The sequence below is a fragment of the Macrotis lagotis genome, chromosome X (genome assembly GCF_037893015.1).
Source record: "Macrotis lagotis isolate mMagLag1 chromosome X, bilby.v1.9.chrom.fasta, whole genome shotgun sequence".
In the NCBI taxonomy this organism is placed as follows: Eukaryota; Metazoa; Chordata; class Mammalia; order Peramelemorphia; family Peramelidae; genus Macrotis; species Macrotis lagotis.
In genome coordinates this window covers 679,776,447-679,796,107 of record NC_133666.1, presented here as the reverse complement: position 1 = coordinate 679,796,107, position 19,661 = coordinate 679,776,447, and the positions used below count along the sequence as shown (strand labels likewise).

Genomic DNA, 19,661 nt, shown 5'->3' with positions numbered 1-19,661 from the left:
AGTTAGGATTCCACATAAAGCCTGGACCTTTCCCAAGCTTTTCCCTGTTTCTGTTTAATAGATTGGTAATGGGAACATACAATGCAGAATTGACCGCTCCCACCTCCGTTAATACTACTCTTGAATTAGCCCATGCTTTTCTTTATTACTCTTATGTAAACACAGACTGAAAACGATGAGGGTTGTTTTAGTCATTGCTAATAGGAAGGTCGTGTGTGTGTGTGTGTGTGTGTGTGTGTGTGTGTGTGTGTGTGTTCTGTTTTTTAAAGAATCATGTCCTTGAAGGTAGATGAAGTAGTATGTAGAGAATTAAGACTTGGAATCAAGAAGGCTTGAGTTCAAATCTTATAATAAGCCATGTGAACTCAGACAAGTTATTTAATCTGAGTTTAACCCAGCCTGCTTAACTTATGAGGAAGGTTGGACTCAATTATCTCTTGTTTCTCCATCTACCTAACCACATCTTCTTGGTCTCCCTTGCTGGATGCTCATCTCGATCACATGAATTAATCCTGAACATAGCCTGAGCCCTCTCCTCTCCATAGTCTATCCTGTTTCACTTGGTGACCTCATCATCTCCCATAGATTCAATTATCATGTATATATTGAGGATTCACAAATCTGCTTGTCCAACCCTGACCTCTGCTAACCTCCAATCTCCAGCTGCCTTTTGGAAATCTTATACATGCACAGACATCTTAAACTCAGTTGTATAAAACTGAATTTACTATACTTCCCCCAGATCTTCACCTTCTCCTAATTTCTCTATTGTCAAAAATTCCACCAACCTTCCTATTGCCTAGGTTCACAGTCTAGAGGTCATCTTCAACTCTGCATATTCTTTTGTCCCTCCTCCTCTAATCTGTTGCAAATCCCTTTCATTCTACTTTTATGAAGGTAAATGTTCTCTTTTATTCTCTGATACTGCTACTAGTCCACTGTACACCCTAGACTATTACAATAGCCTATAGGTGGGTCTGCCTGCTCAAGTCTCTCCCCACTCCCAACCATCCTTCTGAGAACAAATCTGATGGTGTCACCCCCTCATACATTCTCAATAAACTCCAATGACTCCCAGTCAGCTTTGTAACTCTCTCTCTCTCTCTCTCTCTCTCTCTCTCTCTCTCTCTCTCACACACACACACACACACACACACACACACACACACACACAAACACACACTCTCCATACTCTGCAACTATTGTCACCAGCTTCTTCAAATAAAGCAACCCATCCACTGTCTGTCCCCCATGTCTAGGATTCTTTGACTCCTGACTTCCCTGGCTCTCTTCAAGTCTCTGCTAAAATCTTTTCCAAACCTCATTATTCTTGATGTCTTTCCTCTAAGACTCTGCCCAATTTATCATGACTGTTACTTGTTTGTACATTGTTGTTAGCATGTTTTCTCCCCCATTACTGAGAACTCAATGTCTTTTGTCTTGCTTTATTGTTCCACTATTTAGCACAGTTCTTGGAACATGGTAGGCATTTTATAGATGATTGTTGACTGACTAGCATCTAATGGCCCCCCAGTTCTATGACCCTGTGAACAACATTTAGACATCTAGCCTGTGTCGACCTATTGCTCAGTCTTAATCAGAGGCTCCAGTTAAAGATAACTTGGAGGTTTCACCAGGGGGCCAGGCTGATCATTTTGCTTATTCTTTGACAGGCTTAGGAAAGCAGAGAGAATCTTTACTTAAATGTCATTAAAGCAAATTGTTTAGAGTTTTGTTTAATTCCTTAAAATATAATAATGTAAATTAATATTAAATTAATATCTATTATGGGTTTTGCAAAACTAATCATACTTGAAAACATGTTCAAACAATTTCTCCAAAATTGGCTGGTCTAAATGTATAAATCACTCATATTGTGTTGGATCCCTTACCTCAGAACCATGACTGTAGCTTTACTGGACCTTGGAAATAATACCCTACAGTCAAAATAGCTTGCGCTTCATCTTTCTTGATGCATCAGGGATAATTTACTTAAGCAGAACTTTATTGAAAAAGAGAAACAGAGACAGAAGTAGAGGAAAGGAAGGAAGGAAGGAAGGAAGGAAGGAAGGAAGGAAGGAAGGAAGGAAGGAAGGAAGGAAGGAAGGGAGGGAGGGACAGAGAAAGAAAAGGAGGATGGTCAACTTTAGATGCTCTTTTGATATCTTAAGTTGGGAGAAAGATTATAAAAGTAGTTTGCTTTAATTAAATAGTGTATTTACTGGTGGGGGAGAGAACCTTAGACACCATAATGGATCATCTTCCAAATTTTCTAAGTCTATCTGCTAGGAAAAGCAAGATTGGAGTTCTTAGTACAGATGGAATTATCAATTATGGTATCATTTTCCTCTGATTAACAACTGTATGAGAAGCAAAAGAAAGAGAGGGAAGATGTCTCATAAAGTTAAGTGAAAGTTCTGTCTTAGCTTATCCAAAGAGTTGAAATATATGGATTTTTCAAAGATGGACTCTCTTGAAGATGTCATAGGAAAAACCTAAAGTTAAATATTTCGTTTCACCTGCCTCCTCTGCTACTAATTTTTATTTCCCTTCTCTCCCCTTCACGTAGGCCACAAATTCCCACACCAGTGAAGTGGTGGCAATTAAGAAAATGTCTTACACTGGGAAACAAACCAATGAGGTAAGATCAAGGCAATTCTGTATTTAAACGGATCTAAATTAAGCAAGTTACAGGGGATTTCCTGTGACAGTGGAAATGAGTTCTTCAGACATTCCTTTAACACATCTTTTTTCTTTCCACACAAGGCTGAGTCAAGTATGCCCATTGGTCTAGCTCACTCCAGTCTGTTTTGAAGTGGATTTAATTAAGTCAGAGGCAATGCAGATAGTATCAGGGTTAGTCGAATGGCTCTATTATCATATGTTGCATGAGAGATTGCATTTGCATATTTGAATTAAAGTAATAATAAAAATTCATATAATATATTCATGGTTTATTGTAATGTTCTAATTTGTTGTTTAGCATATGTGCTATATAGATATTTTAAATATTGAATGTGATGCTGTAGATAAGAACATTTGAAATTAAAAGACTTTTCTGCTTAAACTAAAATTCTTTCTTATCTGGTTTACCACAGAAATGGCAGGATATACTTAAGGAAGTCAAATTTTTACGTCAGTTGAAGCACCCCAATACCATTGAATATAAGGGCTGTTACTTGAAGGAGCACACTGCCTGGGTAAGTTAGAGGTATCTCTGCTATTCATATGCCCTGCCCTCTTATTATCCTATGAGGGTAGCTGGATGTCACAGTAGACAGAGCACTGGTCCTGGAGTCAGTAAGACTCATCTTCATGAATTCAAATCCAGCCTCTGATACTTACTAGCTGTGTGACCCTGGGCAAATCACTTCACCCTGTTTGCCTCAGTTTCTTCATCTGTAAAAAAAGGAAAAGGAAATGACAAACCTCTCCATTCTCTTTGTCAAGAAAACCCACATGGGGTCATGAAAAATCAGACATGACAAAAATGACTGAACAATATTTTCAGTTATTTCTGTTGTTTGTGTTAATTAGTCAGAAACTGTGTGGGGTGCATTGTGTGAGATTAAATATCCTTCGATCAATAATAGTCAAGGGGTGGCTAGGTGGTACAGTGGATAGAGCACTGGCCCTCGGTCAGGAGTACCTGAGTTCAAATCCTGTCTCAGACACTTAATAATTGCCTAGCTTTGTGCCTTGGGCAAGCCGCTTAACCCCATTACCTTGCAAAATCCCCCCCAAAAAAAATAGTCAACAAATATTTATTTTGCTCTTGCTATGTTCTTCTTGCTAAGTGTTGGAATACAAAGAAAGAGCAAAAAAAAAAAAAAACCACAATCATTGCCCCTGCCTTCAGGGAACTCCCAATTCTAATAAGAGAGATATGCTAACAGTGAGGCACATACAAAGTAGAGGTTAGAGTAAATGGGAGGTAGTCTCAGAGGAAAGTTGCTAGCAATGGGGAAGTTTGTTCTAGAAATAGAACACACAACAGGAGAAAAAAGATCTACCAGAATATTTTCAAGAAAGGTGACAATGAGGACCTAAGTTAAAGCAGATAGGTTTTGCTTCCATCTCAGAATTTCTATAATTAGAATATCTTAAATACATTCCTATATTTTTTTTATTGTTTTTTGAATTCTACAATTTTTCCCCCGATCTCACTTCCCTCTCCCCACCACCCCATAGAAGGTATTCTGTTAGTCTTTACGTTGTTTCCATTGCTATACTTTGATCCAAAGTGAATGTGTTGAGAGAGAAATCATATCCTTAAGGGGAAAAAAAAGAATATAAGACATAGCAAGATTACATAATAAATTGACTTTTTAAAAAAATTAAAGGTAATAGACTTTGGTCTTTGTTTAAACTCCACAATTCTTTCTCTGGATACAGATGTCATTCTCCATCACAGATACCCCAAAATTGTACTGATCATTGCCCTGATGAAATGAGAAAGTCCATTAAGGTTGATCATCACCCCCATGTTGCTGTTAGAGTGTACGATTTTCTTCTGGTTCTGCCCATCTCTCTCAGCATCAGTTCTTGCAAATCTTTCCAGGCTTCTCTGAATTCTCATCCCTCCTGGTTTCAAATAGCACAATAGAAAACACCCCTATATTCAATATTTCACTTGCCATTTCTGTATTTGCCAAGTGGATATCCAGAATAGTGTCCAGAATAAGAGAGGTGCTATTCACTCTATTGTGCTCTAGTCCGACTGTATTTGAGCTTAAGACATTAGCAAATCATTATTTATCTGGGGCAGGAGTGAACTAAAAACCATGGAAGATGAGGATCCGATGAAGGCAATGGAAGGCTCAGTCAGAGAGCCTGGCTGAGCACATGCTATAATTGTCTTTAGTGATTGTTAGCAGAGCAGAATTACTGAACTTCTGAATGCCCTCCCAACTAAATTTAAATTTAATTGGGAAATATTTCATAAAATCAGTACAATAATGTTCATTGATGGTTTCCTAAGTTAATACACAGACTTAAGAGATCCTTTCTCTTTGAGTTTCACACCATAATTTGTACTTTTTGATCCAGAAGCCTAAATGAAGAGCACTAAAGGAGGGTCTTGATGTCAGGAAAGCCTTCCCACCAACCTCTGGGGAATGGGTTGACCCCAAGAGGAGGGTGGGCTCCCTTCAAGTGGATGTATTGAACTAGGTAGCCACTTGTTAGTGATGCTATATTAGGGATTCCTAAGTAAGAATTGGACTGAATTACCACTGCCAAGCTCCTGCCAACTGAGATTCTGTGAATCACAGATATGGTACTTAGAGTAACACCTGGGTGCTTAAAAAAATACTTTTTAATGATGATGAAACTTCCTTTGTAACACCCCTCCTCCTGAGACTCTGTGTGTGAGTGTCTTTCCCTTAAGTTGGTCTCCCTAAGCACTCTTTGCTTCAGTGATCTCACTTGTGATGCTCAGAATGGAAGGTGGGCAGTTGTTCTCAAGATCTTTCCTTGGATGGTGCAGAGGAGCCTGGGTTTGGGAGGTCAGTATGGCATAGTGGGAAGAACAGAGCCTTGGCATGGAAATCCCAGTTGTGACACTATGCCATCTTAGATAACTCTTATAGAAACCTCAGTTTCCTCATCTAGAAGATGGAAATAAAATATCATTATTTCTTCTGTTGTAGGGTTTTGAGGAAAATGCTTTGTAAAATTTAAAGTCATATATGAATATGGCTGTCTAGTAGTAGTAATAGTAGTAGTAGTAGTAAGAAATTCAATAATCTCAAATATCCCAAAACCAAGAAAGAAATTTGTTCTTCTTGTTTTCATTTTTTGTTTAATACCTTTGAGCAACCAGATTGGAAAGTCAAAACTTGTGCTACAGCTAAAATAATTTTTCTCTGTACTCATAGAAAAGCTTCCCAGGCTCTCACTCAGAATCTCCTTACCCTTAAGAATGTAAATTCCCCAAGGACAAGGATTATGCCCTTTTTTTGGAGACAAGTGACTTAGCCAGAGTCACACAGCTAATAAATGTTTGAGGCCAAATTTGAACTCAGGTCTTTGCATCCACCCTGAAAATCCAAGGTAACTTAGAGGCAATTTAGTAAACATAGCAAAAGGCTCTCCAGACTTGAAATCAGGAGACTTTAATCCTCACTTCTGAAATTGGTCTTCTCAGAGCCTCAGTTTCCTCATCTATAAAATGGATATCCTAAGAATAATAAAAATAATAATAATTACCCCTAAGTAATGCCTGTGAGACCTCCAATGAGATAATATATATACTTCGTCAACCTTAGGCAGCTATATGTTAGCTATTGTGAATTTAGCCAGATTAAGGAAGATAATGTAGGTGAAAATGCTTTGTAAACCATTAAGCACTATCTCCATGCAAACTCTCACTGATATGATTAGAGCAGGTTATACTATGGTTAGAATACTTTTTTGTTTGAGACTTAGGAAAATGTAGGTATCAGGCATTTATTGCTCATTTCCATGGCTGAAAATATGCCTTCTCCTGGCTCATACCTTATTAACCATTTCATAGTTTGCAAAATCGTATGTTCTGTACACTCCTCAGCTCAAATAGAGCCAATATTTAACAATAGTTATGCTCCTGAGCATTTCAAACTATCTACTTTCTGCAACTGCTGCTGCTGCTGCTGCTTTGATTAAGGTCCCTTCAATTATTGCTACTCCAACTAAATAACAAGAGATGGAGTTATTCTGCTAATTGACGAGTTCCTTGAAGGTGGGGACTGTCTTTGGTTTTCCTGTGTACCCCAGAGATAAAAAAGGATAAAGGGGGCAGCTAGGTGGTGCCGTGGATAAAGCACCGGCCTTGGAGTCAGGAGTATCTGGGTTCAAATCCAATCTCAGACACTTAATAATTACCTAGCTGTGCTGCCTTGGGCAAGCCACTTAACCCCATTTGCCTTACAAAAACCTAAAAAAAAAAAAAAAAAGGATAAAGACCAGACCTCAGAAGTAGGCGGTCCTGTGTTCAAGTCTTTTCCTTTGCCTTACCACTGATCCGCCTTGGCAGCCTTTAATGGGCAGTATATAGTTTATTGATTGGAAGATCTGAATCCAAGCCCTGACTCTGATCCCTATTGGCTGTGTGTATGGTCTTTGGCAAATCCATAACACCCAGCATAGCTAGATGTCTTATGATCAACTAGATTGTGCACTGGCCCTGAGGTCAGGAGGACCTGAGTTCAAATCTGGCTTCAGATACCAGCTGTGTAACCTTGAGCAAGTCACTTCACCCTGACCACCTCACATCCAGGGCCATGTCCAGTCTCCTGATTCAGATCCGGCAACTGGACCCAGATGGCTCTGGAGGAAAAAGTGAGACTGGTGACTTAATACAATCCCCCTCACTTCAAGTCCAATACATGTGTTTGTTAGGACGTCACTTCCTCAATGTCATGGTCTTCTTTGACAGACATCATCAACCCCTCAGTGTTCAAACAGTTCTATAAGAACTTTCATATTGTAGCGGGTACCTACCTACATTGGTAAAGGGGATTTCCTCACTCAAGAGTTGCCCAAACTTCAATTCCCTGGCCCTCTCCTGGTTCCCCCATGACTTAGCTCAAAGTAGAGCTTATTAGAAGTACAAAATAAATGTTTGTTTAGTTAATTAAATTAAATGATTGACTTGTAAAGTATTGCTCAAAATCAATATTACTTAATATTATTATTCTTAGTTACCCTACCAAGGATTCTTGTTCAATTTTTTAAGGTGGTCAAAAATCTGTATCTAAATAAGTAGTCTTCAGAACTTAATGTTAAATAGAAACACAATCTATTATTGCTATTTTCTCCCTTCTTCCTCTCTCCCAACTCATTCTGAGCTCTTGGTGTGACCACACACACACACACACATACACACCCCTAATTGGGGACTTGGACTCTAGTTAATCTGGCCTCTTCTAATTATCTTCTATTACAGTTGGTGATGGAGTACTGCTTAGGATCAGCTTCTGACTTATTAGAAGGTAAGAGCAAAAATGCTATTTCTTACTTCATAATAATATTTTAGGTTTTGTTTTTTATGATAATATTTTAACTAGAATTTTTTTTTTCCTTTTGGCATTTTGTATGAAATGAACTTCTAAGGGAATTAAATTGGTGATGGCTGTGACTCAAGGACTGTGGTTGGCGACACTCAGGTTATAAATGGGTGCTCTGCACATCAAAGTGAGTCACAAACTTTATAGTATTTTACCATAGGACACAAATAGCTATAGAGGAGAAGTGACTGCACAACCCTCCCGCACTTAAATACAATTCACTTGAGAGTCAAGACTTGCACTTGCAAGTCCTTTCTGATGTCATGGATGCCCTTTAAGAATGAAGGACAAAGGGCAGCTAGGTGGTGCAGTGGATAGACTAGCCCTGGAGTCAGGAGTACCTGAGTTCAAATCCAGCCTCAGACACTTAATAATGACCTAGCTGTGTGGTCTTGGGCAAGCTACTTAACCCCATTGCCTAGCAAAAACTAAAAAAAAAAAAAAAAAAAAAAAGAGGAAAGAGAATGAGACTTTAGAGGTTCAGTGAAATATTATAAAGCGAGGTCTTTGTTCTGCTTGGCCACAGATTGTTGTTGTTCCTTGTCCTTCATTCTCCCAAGGATCCATGACATGACATTAGGAAGGTGATGTCTAGACTTGCAAGTGAATTGGATTTAAGTGGACTCAAGTGAGGGAGGGCTGTGCAGAGTCACCAGCCACACTTTCTCCTCCATAGCCATTTGTGTCCAGTGGTAAGACATAGGTCAGGATGACTGGTGATGGCCCTAGACATGGTGGCAGATCCTGACCTTTTTAAGCCGAGGTCTTTCCTAGGTGTCCGTTTGTCTGACATAACCCCCATTCAGTCATTAAAGGCTAGGTAGGAATAGAGGCAAAAGATGGCCTAGTATGATTCCCAAAAGAATCAGTGTGGGAGTGGAAGATGTTCAGAGGTTCTGGTTAGAACAGAAACAATGACCCTAAAGAAAAGGACTAAGAGACATAAATGGACATCACAGAAAGATTTCATCTGAATGTAAAGAAAAACATTGTTAATAATTAGGGCTATCTCAAAGTAGAATGGGTTGTCTTGTAAGCTATACTAGGCTTTCCCTCCTTGGAGGTCTCCAGTGAGAAGGGGTGATCATCTGTCAGGGGAGATTGCAGGGGATTCCTGTCCAGGACAAGCTGACCTTTGAGGTCCCCTCAATACCTGAATTTCCATGATCTCTTTGGATTGATTTTTCTTTTGGCTATTTGTTTGGCAAGTCTGCCTTTTCAAACCTGCCAGATGTGATAGGTAATCCTAACATCACAAAATTAGATCACCTCATTCCTCTCCAGAACCCCGAATCTTCAGTGACCCCAGAAGAATTTGGGCCTTGAATGGACAAGTCACTTCCAAAGTACCCTGCAGTGGTGCCCCCACCTTTCCTGCTTTTCTGTTCCACGAATCTTGTTGTGCCAAAGGCTTTTGGAAATTTGTCAAGCACCTGGAGAGATTCATCTAATTTGTACTTTAGAAAAAAATAAAGTTTAAAATGCTCAACCTCTTTTTTTCCCCTCCCCTTTATATTCTCCTTGATAGCTGAATAGAAACTGCTGGCTGGCAGAGTGAACACATAATGAAAACCTGTAGTTAGAACAAATAATTATAGTTGGTTTTAGAGCAGAGGAAGATAACGTGACCAAAAAGCCCTCCAAACTGTCAAAGTGTCAGTAGGGTCTAGTGCGATATAACTCTGGCTGTTGGGTTCCTCCGTCTGTGTGGCTCTATCCTCTCTCCATGCCACAATTCAAATTCAATTCCAGGCTGGGATGGCCTTTTGAGGTGTGCTGCTGGCTGTCCTGGACTGTAGTGGGGTGGGCATCATTTGGAGCCAAAATCCTTGGGTTCAGATCCTGCCTCAGCTTCCTTTAGACTTTGAACAGGTCCACTTAATGTCTTCTCTCTCATCTCTAGAATGAGGGGATTAAGATAGGTGACTTGTAGGGGCAGCCAGGTGGCACAGCGGATAGAGTACTGGAGTCTGGAGGACCTGAGTGTTCAAATCCAGCCTCAGACACTTGATACTTGCTAGCTGTGTGACCTTGGACAAGTCACTGAACAACCATTGCCTCACCCTAAATAAATAAATAAATTGAAATTTAAAAATAAATAGATGGCTTCTGAGGTCCCTTTGAGCTCTAGATATATAACCCTGAGATGCTCACATTCCCAAATTGTCATTTGGAAGATGCTGCTATTTAATCTGACTGCAAGTTTGAGATGATTTGGGGAATTAACAAAATCCACTGTTGCCTTTTCCCCCCTTTAGTCCATAAGAAACCACTTCAGGAAGTAGAAATCGCTGCCATCGCCCATGGTGCCTTGCAGGGACTGGCCTACCTACATTCTCATATGTTGATTCATAGGTAAGACTGGAAGGATGCTTTGTTTACTCTTCATTGCCAGCAAACCAAAGAGACCTCATCCATAAACATGTGCGCCAAGGGTCAAGTGCCTGGATTTACAAAGGCCGTGTGGAAAGCTGCTCCCTCTTGCTATGGAGGGCAAGGAGCAAGTTCACCAGACTGTGGCTCTGGCCACCCTGCTTCTACCCATCCCCAAGGACTTGCCCAATCGACTAGATCAGGGATCCTTCATCAGTCAGTCAGTAAACACTGATTATTTACCTGTTTTACTGTGGGCTAGACAATGGGATGAGGTCCAAAGGTCAAAGAAAGGCACAAGCCCTGGGCTTACCCTCAGAGCCATTATGATGGGATTCCCCATGGTAGGGCTCCCAAGAAGTCTTAGCTCCTGGCTAAGCTCTTTCAGTTCCCTGCACACCTCAGGAAGGCCAGTATCTCTTTCACAGAGGCCTTCTCTCCATTGTTCCACATGGCCTTCCACCCACCCCTTCTCCTTCTGTGTCCCTTATCAGTTGCACATTGACTGAGATGGATCTGAGGTCCCTTTCAACCCAAAGATTCTAATATTTCAATAAAAAAAACCCTGTCCCTGGTGTCCATGACACCACTTTTAAATGAATGCCCTGGAGAGAATAATGTATCCATCACTTGGCTCATCAAATGAGGGAGTTGGATTGGACGCATTCCAAGGGTCCTTCCTGCCTCAATACTAAGATTCATAGATTGGGGGCCCATTCTTGCCCCACACTGACCCACTTAAGAGACACAGAACAAACAGACTTTTTAATGTCCCTTTGTTTCCTCCCCCCACTTTTCTACACCACCACATGCTTGAACAACCTTGAATGTGACTACTTTGCGAGATACAACAGGAGACAATCTCTTAACCTTGATGCAGGTTCATTTTGCTCTTTCAGGATTTTCTCTTTACTATACAGTATTATTTTTAATAGCACCTTCCATATAACTGCCTTAGAGCCACAATTACCGTTAAAGAGAGAAATAAAGGAGCTTGGACAAGAGAGAAATGAAATGTTTCCAGGTGAGGTTTATTGGTAGGTAGTAAATAGGAAGACAGAAATGGTTTCTACTCTAAAAGGTCAGTGACATTGGAAAAGGAAAAGAGGAGGGAAGGTTGCTATAAATGGCACAAATTTTCCCCACTCAAGATGCTCAGCCAGGTTGACTTTTATATTAAAAAGACAACAAAGCACCCTAGGATAGCAAATAAACCATGTTTTCCACAAACCTCTCTTCCATCTGTGTCTGGCACTCTGCTTCCCAGAATTCCTTCCCCTTAAAGAAAGCTGGCTCTTAAGTAATTATGAGGAACCCCCCCCAAAGCACCCCCAGGAAGCTAGACCCCCAACAGCAAGCACTAATTACTAAATCCCCTTCTGGTTACCTCAGAAAGGTTTAATCAACTTTTGTTGTCTTATTAATTGCATGCTCTGACCTATTCCTTAATCAAAATGGATTTTTTTTCCTCCTCTGTCTATCCTCATATCCTTTCTTTCAGGGATATTAAAGCTGGAAATATTCTCCTAACCGAGCCGGGTCAGGTGAAGCTGGCGGATTTTGGGTCTGCTTCAATAGCATCTCCTGCCAACTCCTTTGTGGGGACACCTTACTGGTAAGTAGGGCTGGCAAGGACAGAGCCACTTTTGAATCCCATCAGGGGAGGGAACAGAGTCCACTTTTAAAAGCTGGGAATTTGTATTAAAGTACAAAAGTGACCAGGGAAGAGCCGGGGTATCAGCCCCAGAGTGGGGAAGTTGGCCCGCGTGATTCTAGACTGAGTCCATGCTGCTTTGTGTCAGCTTATCAGTTGATCCAGCCTGGGACCACACCTAGGTTTTGGGTTTCCTTTGGGGTTTCTTTTGGTATTTCCTTTTGAGTCAAAGGCTCCAGGCATCTGCAAGGAGGCTGCCATAGCCTTCTCTACTCCACCAATGTTACCTGCTCAATAAAGAAACTCCAAGGTCCTCTTCTTCCTTGAGTTCTCTGAGATGATTTTTCTTCCAATTCTAATTCACATGGGTCTCCTAGCCTGTTCTCTTATCTCCTGACACTTATAAACCAGGTATTTGACTTCACCTTTGGAAGTGATTGAGTGGAAATATCATTTGTCTAATGGGGAACTGAATCATCATTTGAATTTTCTGCTTATCTTATCATCAGTGAGCTTCCCCTGATACATCATTCTGCATCAGACTCTGGACAAAATAAGTTAAGCTCCTAGAGGGCAAAGGTCTGGCCATCCAAATGATGGAGACCTGTGCCATCTATTATTAATAGCTTCTTGCTCAAGATACTCCTGGAAGAGTTGCTAGTACTCCTTGGCATAGCACCATAAGCCATTTTATAAGTTGAGTTTGCCATTGATGTGTAATCCTCCTTGAAGTCAGCAAGGCCTGGGTTCAAGACAGACTGGCTGTGTATCCCTGGGCATATCTCTTAATCTCTTTATGCCTGAGCAACTGCAGAGCAAGTGCATTGGTGGATGGAATTTCCCCATCTAGGTATTCCCTTTATCCAGGGGTATGCTGAGATCATCTCAAACTGTCTCATAAGAGACAACAGTTAAATTTTTTCAGGATAAGCATTTACACCTTAGAAGTCAGCAAATGCTACAAACCAGGGTTTGATTTATTGTTTTCTTGATTGTTCAAATTTAATAAAATGAAAATGTTAATTATGCAAAGAAAATTTAAAAGTATGTGGTGGATATATAAATTATATATTTTTTTCTGGAGAGCCAAATATTAAATTTTTGCCCACATGTACCTGCCTTATCAGTGTAATTAAAAGTCTAATCCCTCTCCCTGCACCAAAATTTGCATAAGAGAGTCATCCTGGCCTAGAAGGCAAAGAGTTAGGTTCAAATCCTGACCCTGCTGGGTGACCCTGAACTTAATCCTTGAGTACCCTAGACAACTCTCCAAGGCTGTTATAGAGCAGATGGCAGGTGACAACCTTCATTGTTGGAGGGTCTGTACTCCTCTGGGAGTTCCAGTGAAACCATAGGTCCCGTCCCTATCCCTGTTCTTTAGTGAAAATATAGTGTCATTCCAAAGCTCTGTGTTTGTGCCTGTATTTGAATAATAATAACAAATGTTCTGTATGGTTCAGGGGGAAATCTTCCATTAATTCTGAAAATAATTGGAACTAGTTTTGTGACTATTCCTCTGAAAGGCATCGTCTTTGCTCTCCAATACCCATACTTGCTTCTCTTCTGAAACCTTAATTGTGTGTATTTTTGATCAACAGGATGGCTCCAGAGGTCATCCTCGCTATGGATGAAGGACAATATGATGGGAAAGTAGACGTCTGGTCTCTTGGGATCACATGCATTGAGTTAGGTAAGTAGGAACTGTCCCTTTTCTTGGCACATCTCTAAATCACCATACAACATGGCAGTACATTTGTTTGGCTTTTTTTTTTCTCTTGGGTTTCATATAACAACAGAGGACCACTTCCTTCTTTTATTTCTCCATGAAATGTGCAGTTGGGAGGCATCTTAGGGTCATCTAGAGTAGCAGTGGTCAAACTTTTGGAGCTTAATGTCCCTTCAGCCTCTTAAAATTTTTTGAGAAAAGTTCAAAGAGCTTTTTTTCTGGGTTACGTTTATATTTATCTTATTAGAAATTATGATATCTCAGTATTATTATAAAAATAAGAGATGGTGCCTTGGGGTCCCCAGATGATATTTAGAGAACCACTGATCTAACCAAACTCCCATCATTTTGTAAATGAGAAAAGTTCAATTCAATTGTTTTTCTGTGTGGTCCAACTTTCCACAACCCCCATTTGGCTCTTTTTGACAGAGATAGTGGAGGGGTTTGCCATTTCCTTCCCTAGATCATTTTACAGATGAAGAAACTGAGACAAATGGGGTTAAGTGACTTGCCCAGAATCAAACAGCAAAGCAAACCAAACATCTGAGACCAGATTTGAACTTGGATCTTTCTAACCTCAAGTTCAGTTCTATGTACTAGCTGCTTTATAGATGTGAGCCCTGATGCCCAATGAGTGGTCACTTTCCCAAGGTCACACTTACTAGATAGTATAGTGTCTGAAATTAGAATCCAGATCATACTCGTTTTCCTGACCTTTAATCACTGTCTCACTTATATTTCTTCTTACACTACATCCAGTGGTGCAGTAGGAGAGCATTGGACTTGGGAGCCAAAAAGACCCAAGTTCAAGTCCTGATTCATCTATATGGCTCTGAGCAAAACTCTAAAGTTCTCTCTACCTCAGTTTCTTCATCTGTTAAATGGGGATAATTATAGGACAGCCCCCACCCCACCCCCACACATGATTGTTATGAAAATCAATGATATAATGTGTGTTTTTACAAACTTTTGAGCGCTTTATAAATGCTAGCTATTTAATAATAGCTTTATAATAATAAAGGGTCCTGTAAACAGGCCATAAGTAATATTGTTTAAAACACCCCACCATCCATACCATAAACAGCCAACGAGTCCCCAGTGACCTTAAATGCCACTTTCCCCTCCTGCCCAACTTTACCCTTAAGAAGTCAACAGAGAGGGGGCAGCTAGGTGGTGCAGTGGATAGAGCACTGGCCCTGGAGTCAGGAGGACCTGAGTTCAAATTCAGCCTCAGACACTTAATAATTTACCTAGCTGTGTGTGTGACCTTTAGTAAATCATTAAACCCCATTGCCTTGCAAAAAAATAAAACTAAAAAAAAAAGTCAACAGAGAGCACTTGCCACATAAGAGTTTTCTCTTTGACCCCAATTGGCAACAAGCATTGACTTGTAGAAACTTAATTTTACCTTGTGTTTCTGTGTACCTATTGCCTTTTATTTTCCTTTTAAAATACCATTTTTGCAGATGTAAGGGACTGTCAGTATTTTTTTTAGAAAATTGTCTAGTACGGTTGGTTCATCCCTTGGTTGGTTTTGCAGAACTTTATTGGTTTTCCTCTCCTTTATTTCTTGTTCAATGGAAAAGGGAAAGGACAGTTATTTAGGGAAATGAAGGAAATGACATAAGTAGGAAATTTGATTTTTTTGAAAGAAGAAAAAGAAAGTATTTATCAATGTGACAGACATACACTTAGTAATTTGTTAGCATTAAATAAATAGTTAAAACAGTAAATGCAGTAATGCATTGTAGGGGGAGTTGGGAATCATAATTCAGAAAAGATATTTGGAATTATGTGCATAAAATAACTAAAATATCTATACATCTTGACTCAGATATTCTACTTCTAGGTATGCCCTGCAAGGAGATTACTATTGAAAAGAAAGAAAGTCCCCATATGTGCTAGAATGGTCCTATCAACCTTTTTTGATTTAGTAAATCACTAGAAACAAGGTAGAAGCCCATCAATGGGAGAGGGTGAAACAAATTGAATAGCAAGTTATCACTATTCCATAATAATGATGAACATGATAAATGTAGAGAAGCATAGAGAGACTTTTATGAAAGAGTACAAACCACTTAATCTGAATATTGCAAAACCATAAAGACTATACTTGAGTCCAAAGAAGATATACAGAAAGACACCTCTCCTTCCACTTTGCCAAAATGGAAATGCAATGGGAATGTTGCATCTAATGTCAATTTTTAAAATATTTTTTTTAGAATTTTGCTAGGCAAATGGGGTTAAAGTGGCTTGCCCAAGGCCACACAGCTAGGTAATTATTAAGTGTCTGAGGCCGCATTTGAACTCAGGTCCTCCTGACTCCAGGGCCGTTGCTCTATCCACTGCGCCACCTAGCTGCCCCAATTTTTAAAATACTTTAATTGGTTTTGATTTCTTTCTCTTCCTTATAAGAGTTAGCAGAGAGGGGAGGAATGGGAAGAAATGTAGATAGATAAAACAAGATAGAAATGAAAATTTGTTTTTAAAAGAAAGAAAATAAAAGTTCATTAACCAGTATGTTACATGTCATAGAAAGGATGGAAAGGAGGGAGAGAAGGAAGACATTTTTCTAATATTTTTATAAATATTATATAAATATAAATATTATTTAAATTATTATTGTTATAAGTAGCATTTTTTAATACTTTGATCTAATACTTTCCTTTATTTGACCCTCTAAGCTTTTCTCTTTCTTTCTTCTGAACTTTTTTGCTTTCCATGTATTTTTAGTGATTTATTGATGTTTATGCCACACATATGAGGGAGAGAAGGAAACTACATAAGGGAGACCCTGTTTTAACTTTTACTTTTCAATTTGCTCCTGTTTGGAGGCTGTTTGGAGGCAAAGAAACCTACTCAAGGTTGATATTCTTTAGGTCCAGTACTAATTAAGCAGATAGATATTTGAGAAATCAAGGGCTGGTTTATTCTCTCCTTCCCTGTCCATGGGATTCATCTGATGATTTCTAGCAAATTGCATTTGATTTAAATCAACTCATTTAAAATAATGATTAAAGGGATGGCTAGGTGGCACAGTGGTTAGACACCAGCCCTGGAGTCAGGAGGACCTGAGTTCAAATGCGGTCTCAGACACTTAATAATTACTTAGCTGTGTGCCTTGGGCAAGCCACTTAACCCCATAGCCTTGCAAAAACCTAAAAAATAAAATAAAATAATGATTAAAAGCACTGCTCAGACTGTTTTCCTATCAAAAGGACATTCTAACTTAATATAACTTTAATATAAACTGTACTTCTTTTTCATCCATAAGAAAAGAGCTACAAAAAGAAAGAAAAGTGGGGTGTTTGGATCATTTAAGGGTACTGGTCTTAAGACCCCATTTCAAACTGCATTTTGTTCTTCTCCTGGTTTGGAAGTACTGTATGGAGAGATTAATGGGAATATAATTCCTAAGTGATTTGAAGTTTGCAGAAAATAACCTTGGTCCATCATCTTTGTGTTTTATACTAAGAGGGGATGGCTACTAAGATATCCTTACCCTCAATATTTATGAAAAAGGAAAAATAATAAAAAAATCAGCATGACTTATTAAAGAAGTTTGTCCCCCAGGGAACTAATATAAAATTGCATTAATGTTGTGTGATTTCATGAGTTGGTCATGTGGCTAAGGCAAGGAACATAGTCCTCCATCACATTGGGTGAACCCTGCCTGGCAGGGCATGGATGAGAGTCACCCAAAATAGGTCACAATCTGCATCATTGAAGGAAATACTATCCAGATCAATCAGATCCAAATCCAAAGGTATATTTTTAGTTTGAGGATACCTAAAGTGATTTTTAAAAATTATTCTTTATACACATAGACTTCAAAACAGCATAAGAATTATAATACCAATTTAAAAATTTAGATTCAATCCAAGTTTTAAAAAATAACTTCCAGGGGTGGCTAGGTGGTGCAGTAGATAGAGCACTGGACCTGGAGTCGGGAGTGTCTGAGTTCAAATTTGACCTCAGGCACTTAATAATTACCTAGCTGTGTGACCTTGGGCAAGCCACCTAACCTTATTTGCCTTGAAAAACCTAAAAAAATAAAATAAAATTACTTCCAATCCATGTCAAAGGCTACAAATAATGTTATTTTTCAGTTGATTTTTCTTTGGTCAGAAATTTTCTTCCTTTGAATCACTCCCTAGTCTATCCAATGGCCTTCCCTGCCTGCTTTCAGATTTGGTTTGTTTTGCTTTGGTTTTCCATTTGTTCTCTTGGGCAACTATATTCTTTTGCTACAATTAATGCTTTGCTTTGTTGTACCCTGTCAAAACCACGTGTCCACATTTACACAATTCCCTAAACCCTTTTCAAAATGTAGAACCTGGTAGTATTCAACTAGACCAGTAGTGTAAGTATCACTTGATTCAACCCTTTTCCTCTCATTTTTCAAATTAATTTTTTCAACTAAAAAACGTTTACCTCCCCTCACCCTAACTTTTAACCCCAAATTGAAAAGAAAAAGAAAATACTTGTAATAATTATATAGATAGATAGAGATAGAGATGATAGAGATAGAGATAGACATAGACATAGATTAGATACAGATATAGATATAGACATAGATTAGATATAGAGATAGAGATGGATATGGATATAGAGATATAGATATAGATGATAGATATAGATATAGATATAGATATAGATATAGATATAGATATAGATAGATATAGATATATAGACAAGCAAGACAAATTACTGAATTGGTGTGTCAAAAATGTATGCCTCATTTAACATATTTGAGTGAAAAGTATTGAGTAGATTGCTTATTTTTATTCTACAACTTGTTAATCCAAAAGGTGAAATACCAAATACTTAATTGTGAAATACCAAATTGTTAATATAATTTGAAGATAATGTAAATGAATCAGTGGAAAGGTAACTTATTTATAACCTGAGAATATAACAGCAAATTTGAAATATATTTTTTCTCAAAGAAAGTCCTTTAGGAATCTTGTTTTTAAAATTCAGAGAACAGAACAGAAAGAAGCCCAGACAAGCAAGACAGCTTAGAAAGCTACAGATCAAACATATTATATACTAAGCTCAACATCATCGTTATGAATTTTCATGTACAATCTCATTCTGTTTTATGTATATGGAAATGCCAATTTTATTTGATATTTATTATGTTCAGAATAAAGATACACATGTGTAACTTTTAAAATACACCTATTTATGTGTGTTTACACATAAAATGCACACATGATTATGTCCACATATGTATGTGTACATATAAACGTGCATACATTTATATATACATATACATTTTAGCATATTGAAATTTTGACATTCAGGCATCTGACAGTAAAAAGAACAGAGGATTCTGTGCCTTATGATTGAATTATGCATTCCCCTAATAAATTATAAGCCCTTTGAAGGCAAGGATCATGTCATAATCAACTTGATGTCTTTCTTGTAGCTCAGACTCTTTTTAAGATTTTTAGATTTGAGAGGCGGCTAAGTGGCAGAGTGGATAGAGCACCAGCCCTGGAGTCAGGAGGACCTGAGTTCAAATCCAGCCTCGGACACTTAATAATTACCTACCTGGGTGGCCTTGGGCAAGCCACTTAACCCCATTTCCTTGCAAAAACCTAAAAAAGATTTTAGATTTGAAAGAGATTTTAGAGATTGTCTAATCTCTGTTTACAGCTGATGATCAAAATCATTGAATCACTTGCCCACATGGCACCACAGGAATTCAACATCACATCTTTTGTCTCCAAACACAGCACTATATGGTAGGCATTTAATAATTGGCAATTGAATAAGGAGCCAAAATGATTTTGTGCCCAAATTTTAATTAAGCATGTTGACACTCATTTCTCTCTTAGTGGTGTTACATGTT

General features: G+C 38.7%; 1 protein-coding gene across 6 annotated transcripts in view; it reads left to right on the top strand.

The window, feature by feature from the left end:
• Positions 1 to 19,661, top strand: part of TAOK3 (TAO kinase 3) — a 238,801-nt gene that overhangs the window by 126,767 nt on the left and 92,373 nt on the right. For all 6 annotated transcript variants that reach the window (XM_074205939.1, XM_074205941.1, XM_074205938.1 and 3 more), the window contains exons 4-9: positions 2,570 to 2,641; positions 3,099 to 3,200; positions 7,928 to 7,973; positions 10,307 to 10,403; positions 11,923 to 12,036; positions 13,674 to 13,765. In XM_074205939.1, the coding sequence (XP_074062040.1) occupies positions 2,570 to 2,641; positions 3,099 to 3,200; positions 7,928 to 7,973; positions 10,307 to 10,403; positions 11,923 to 12,036; positions 13,674 to 13,765 (523 nt within the window). The remainder of the gene's footprint in view (positions 1 to 2,569; positions 2,642 to 3,098; positions 3,201 to 7,927; positions 7,974 to 10,306; positions 10,404 to 11,922; positions 12,037 to 13,673; positions 13,766 to 19,661) is intronic.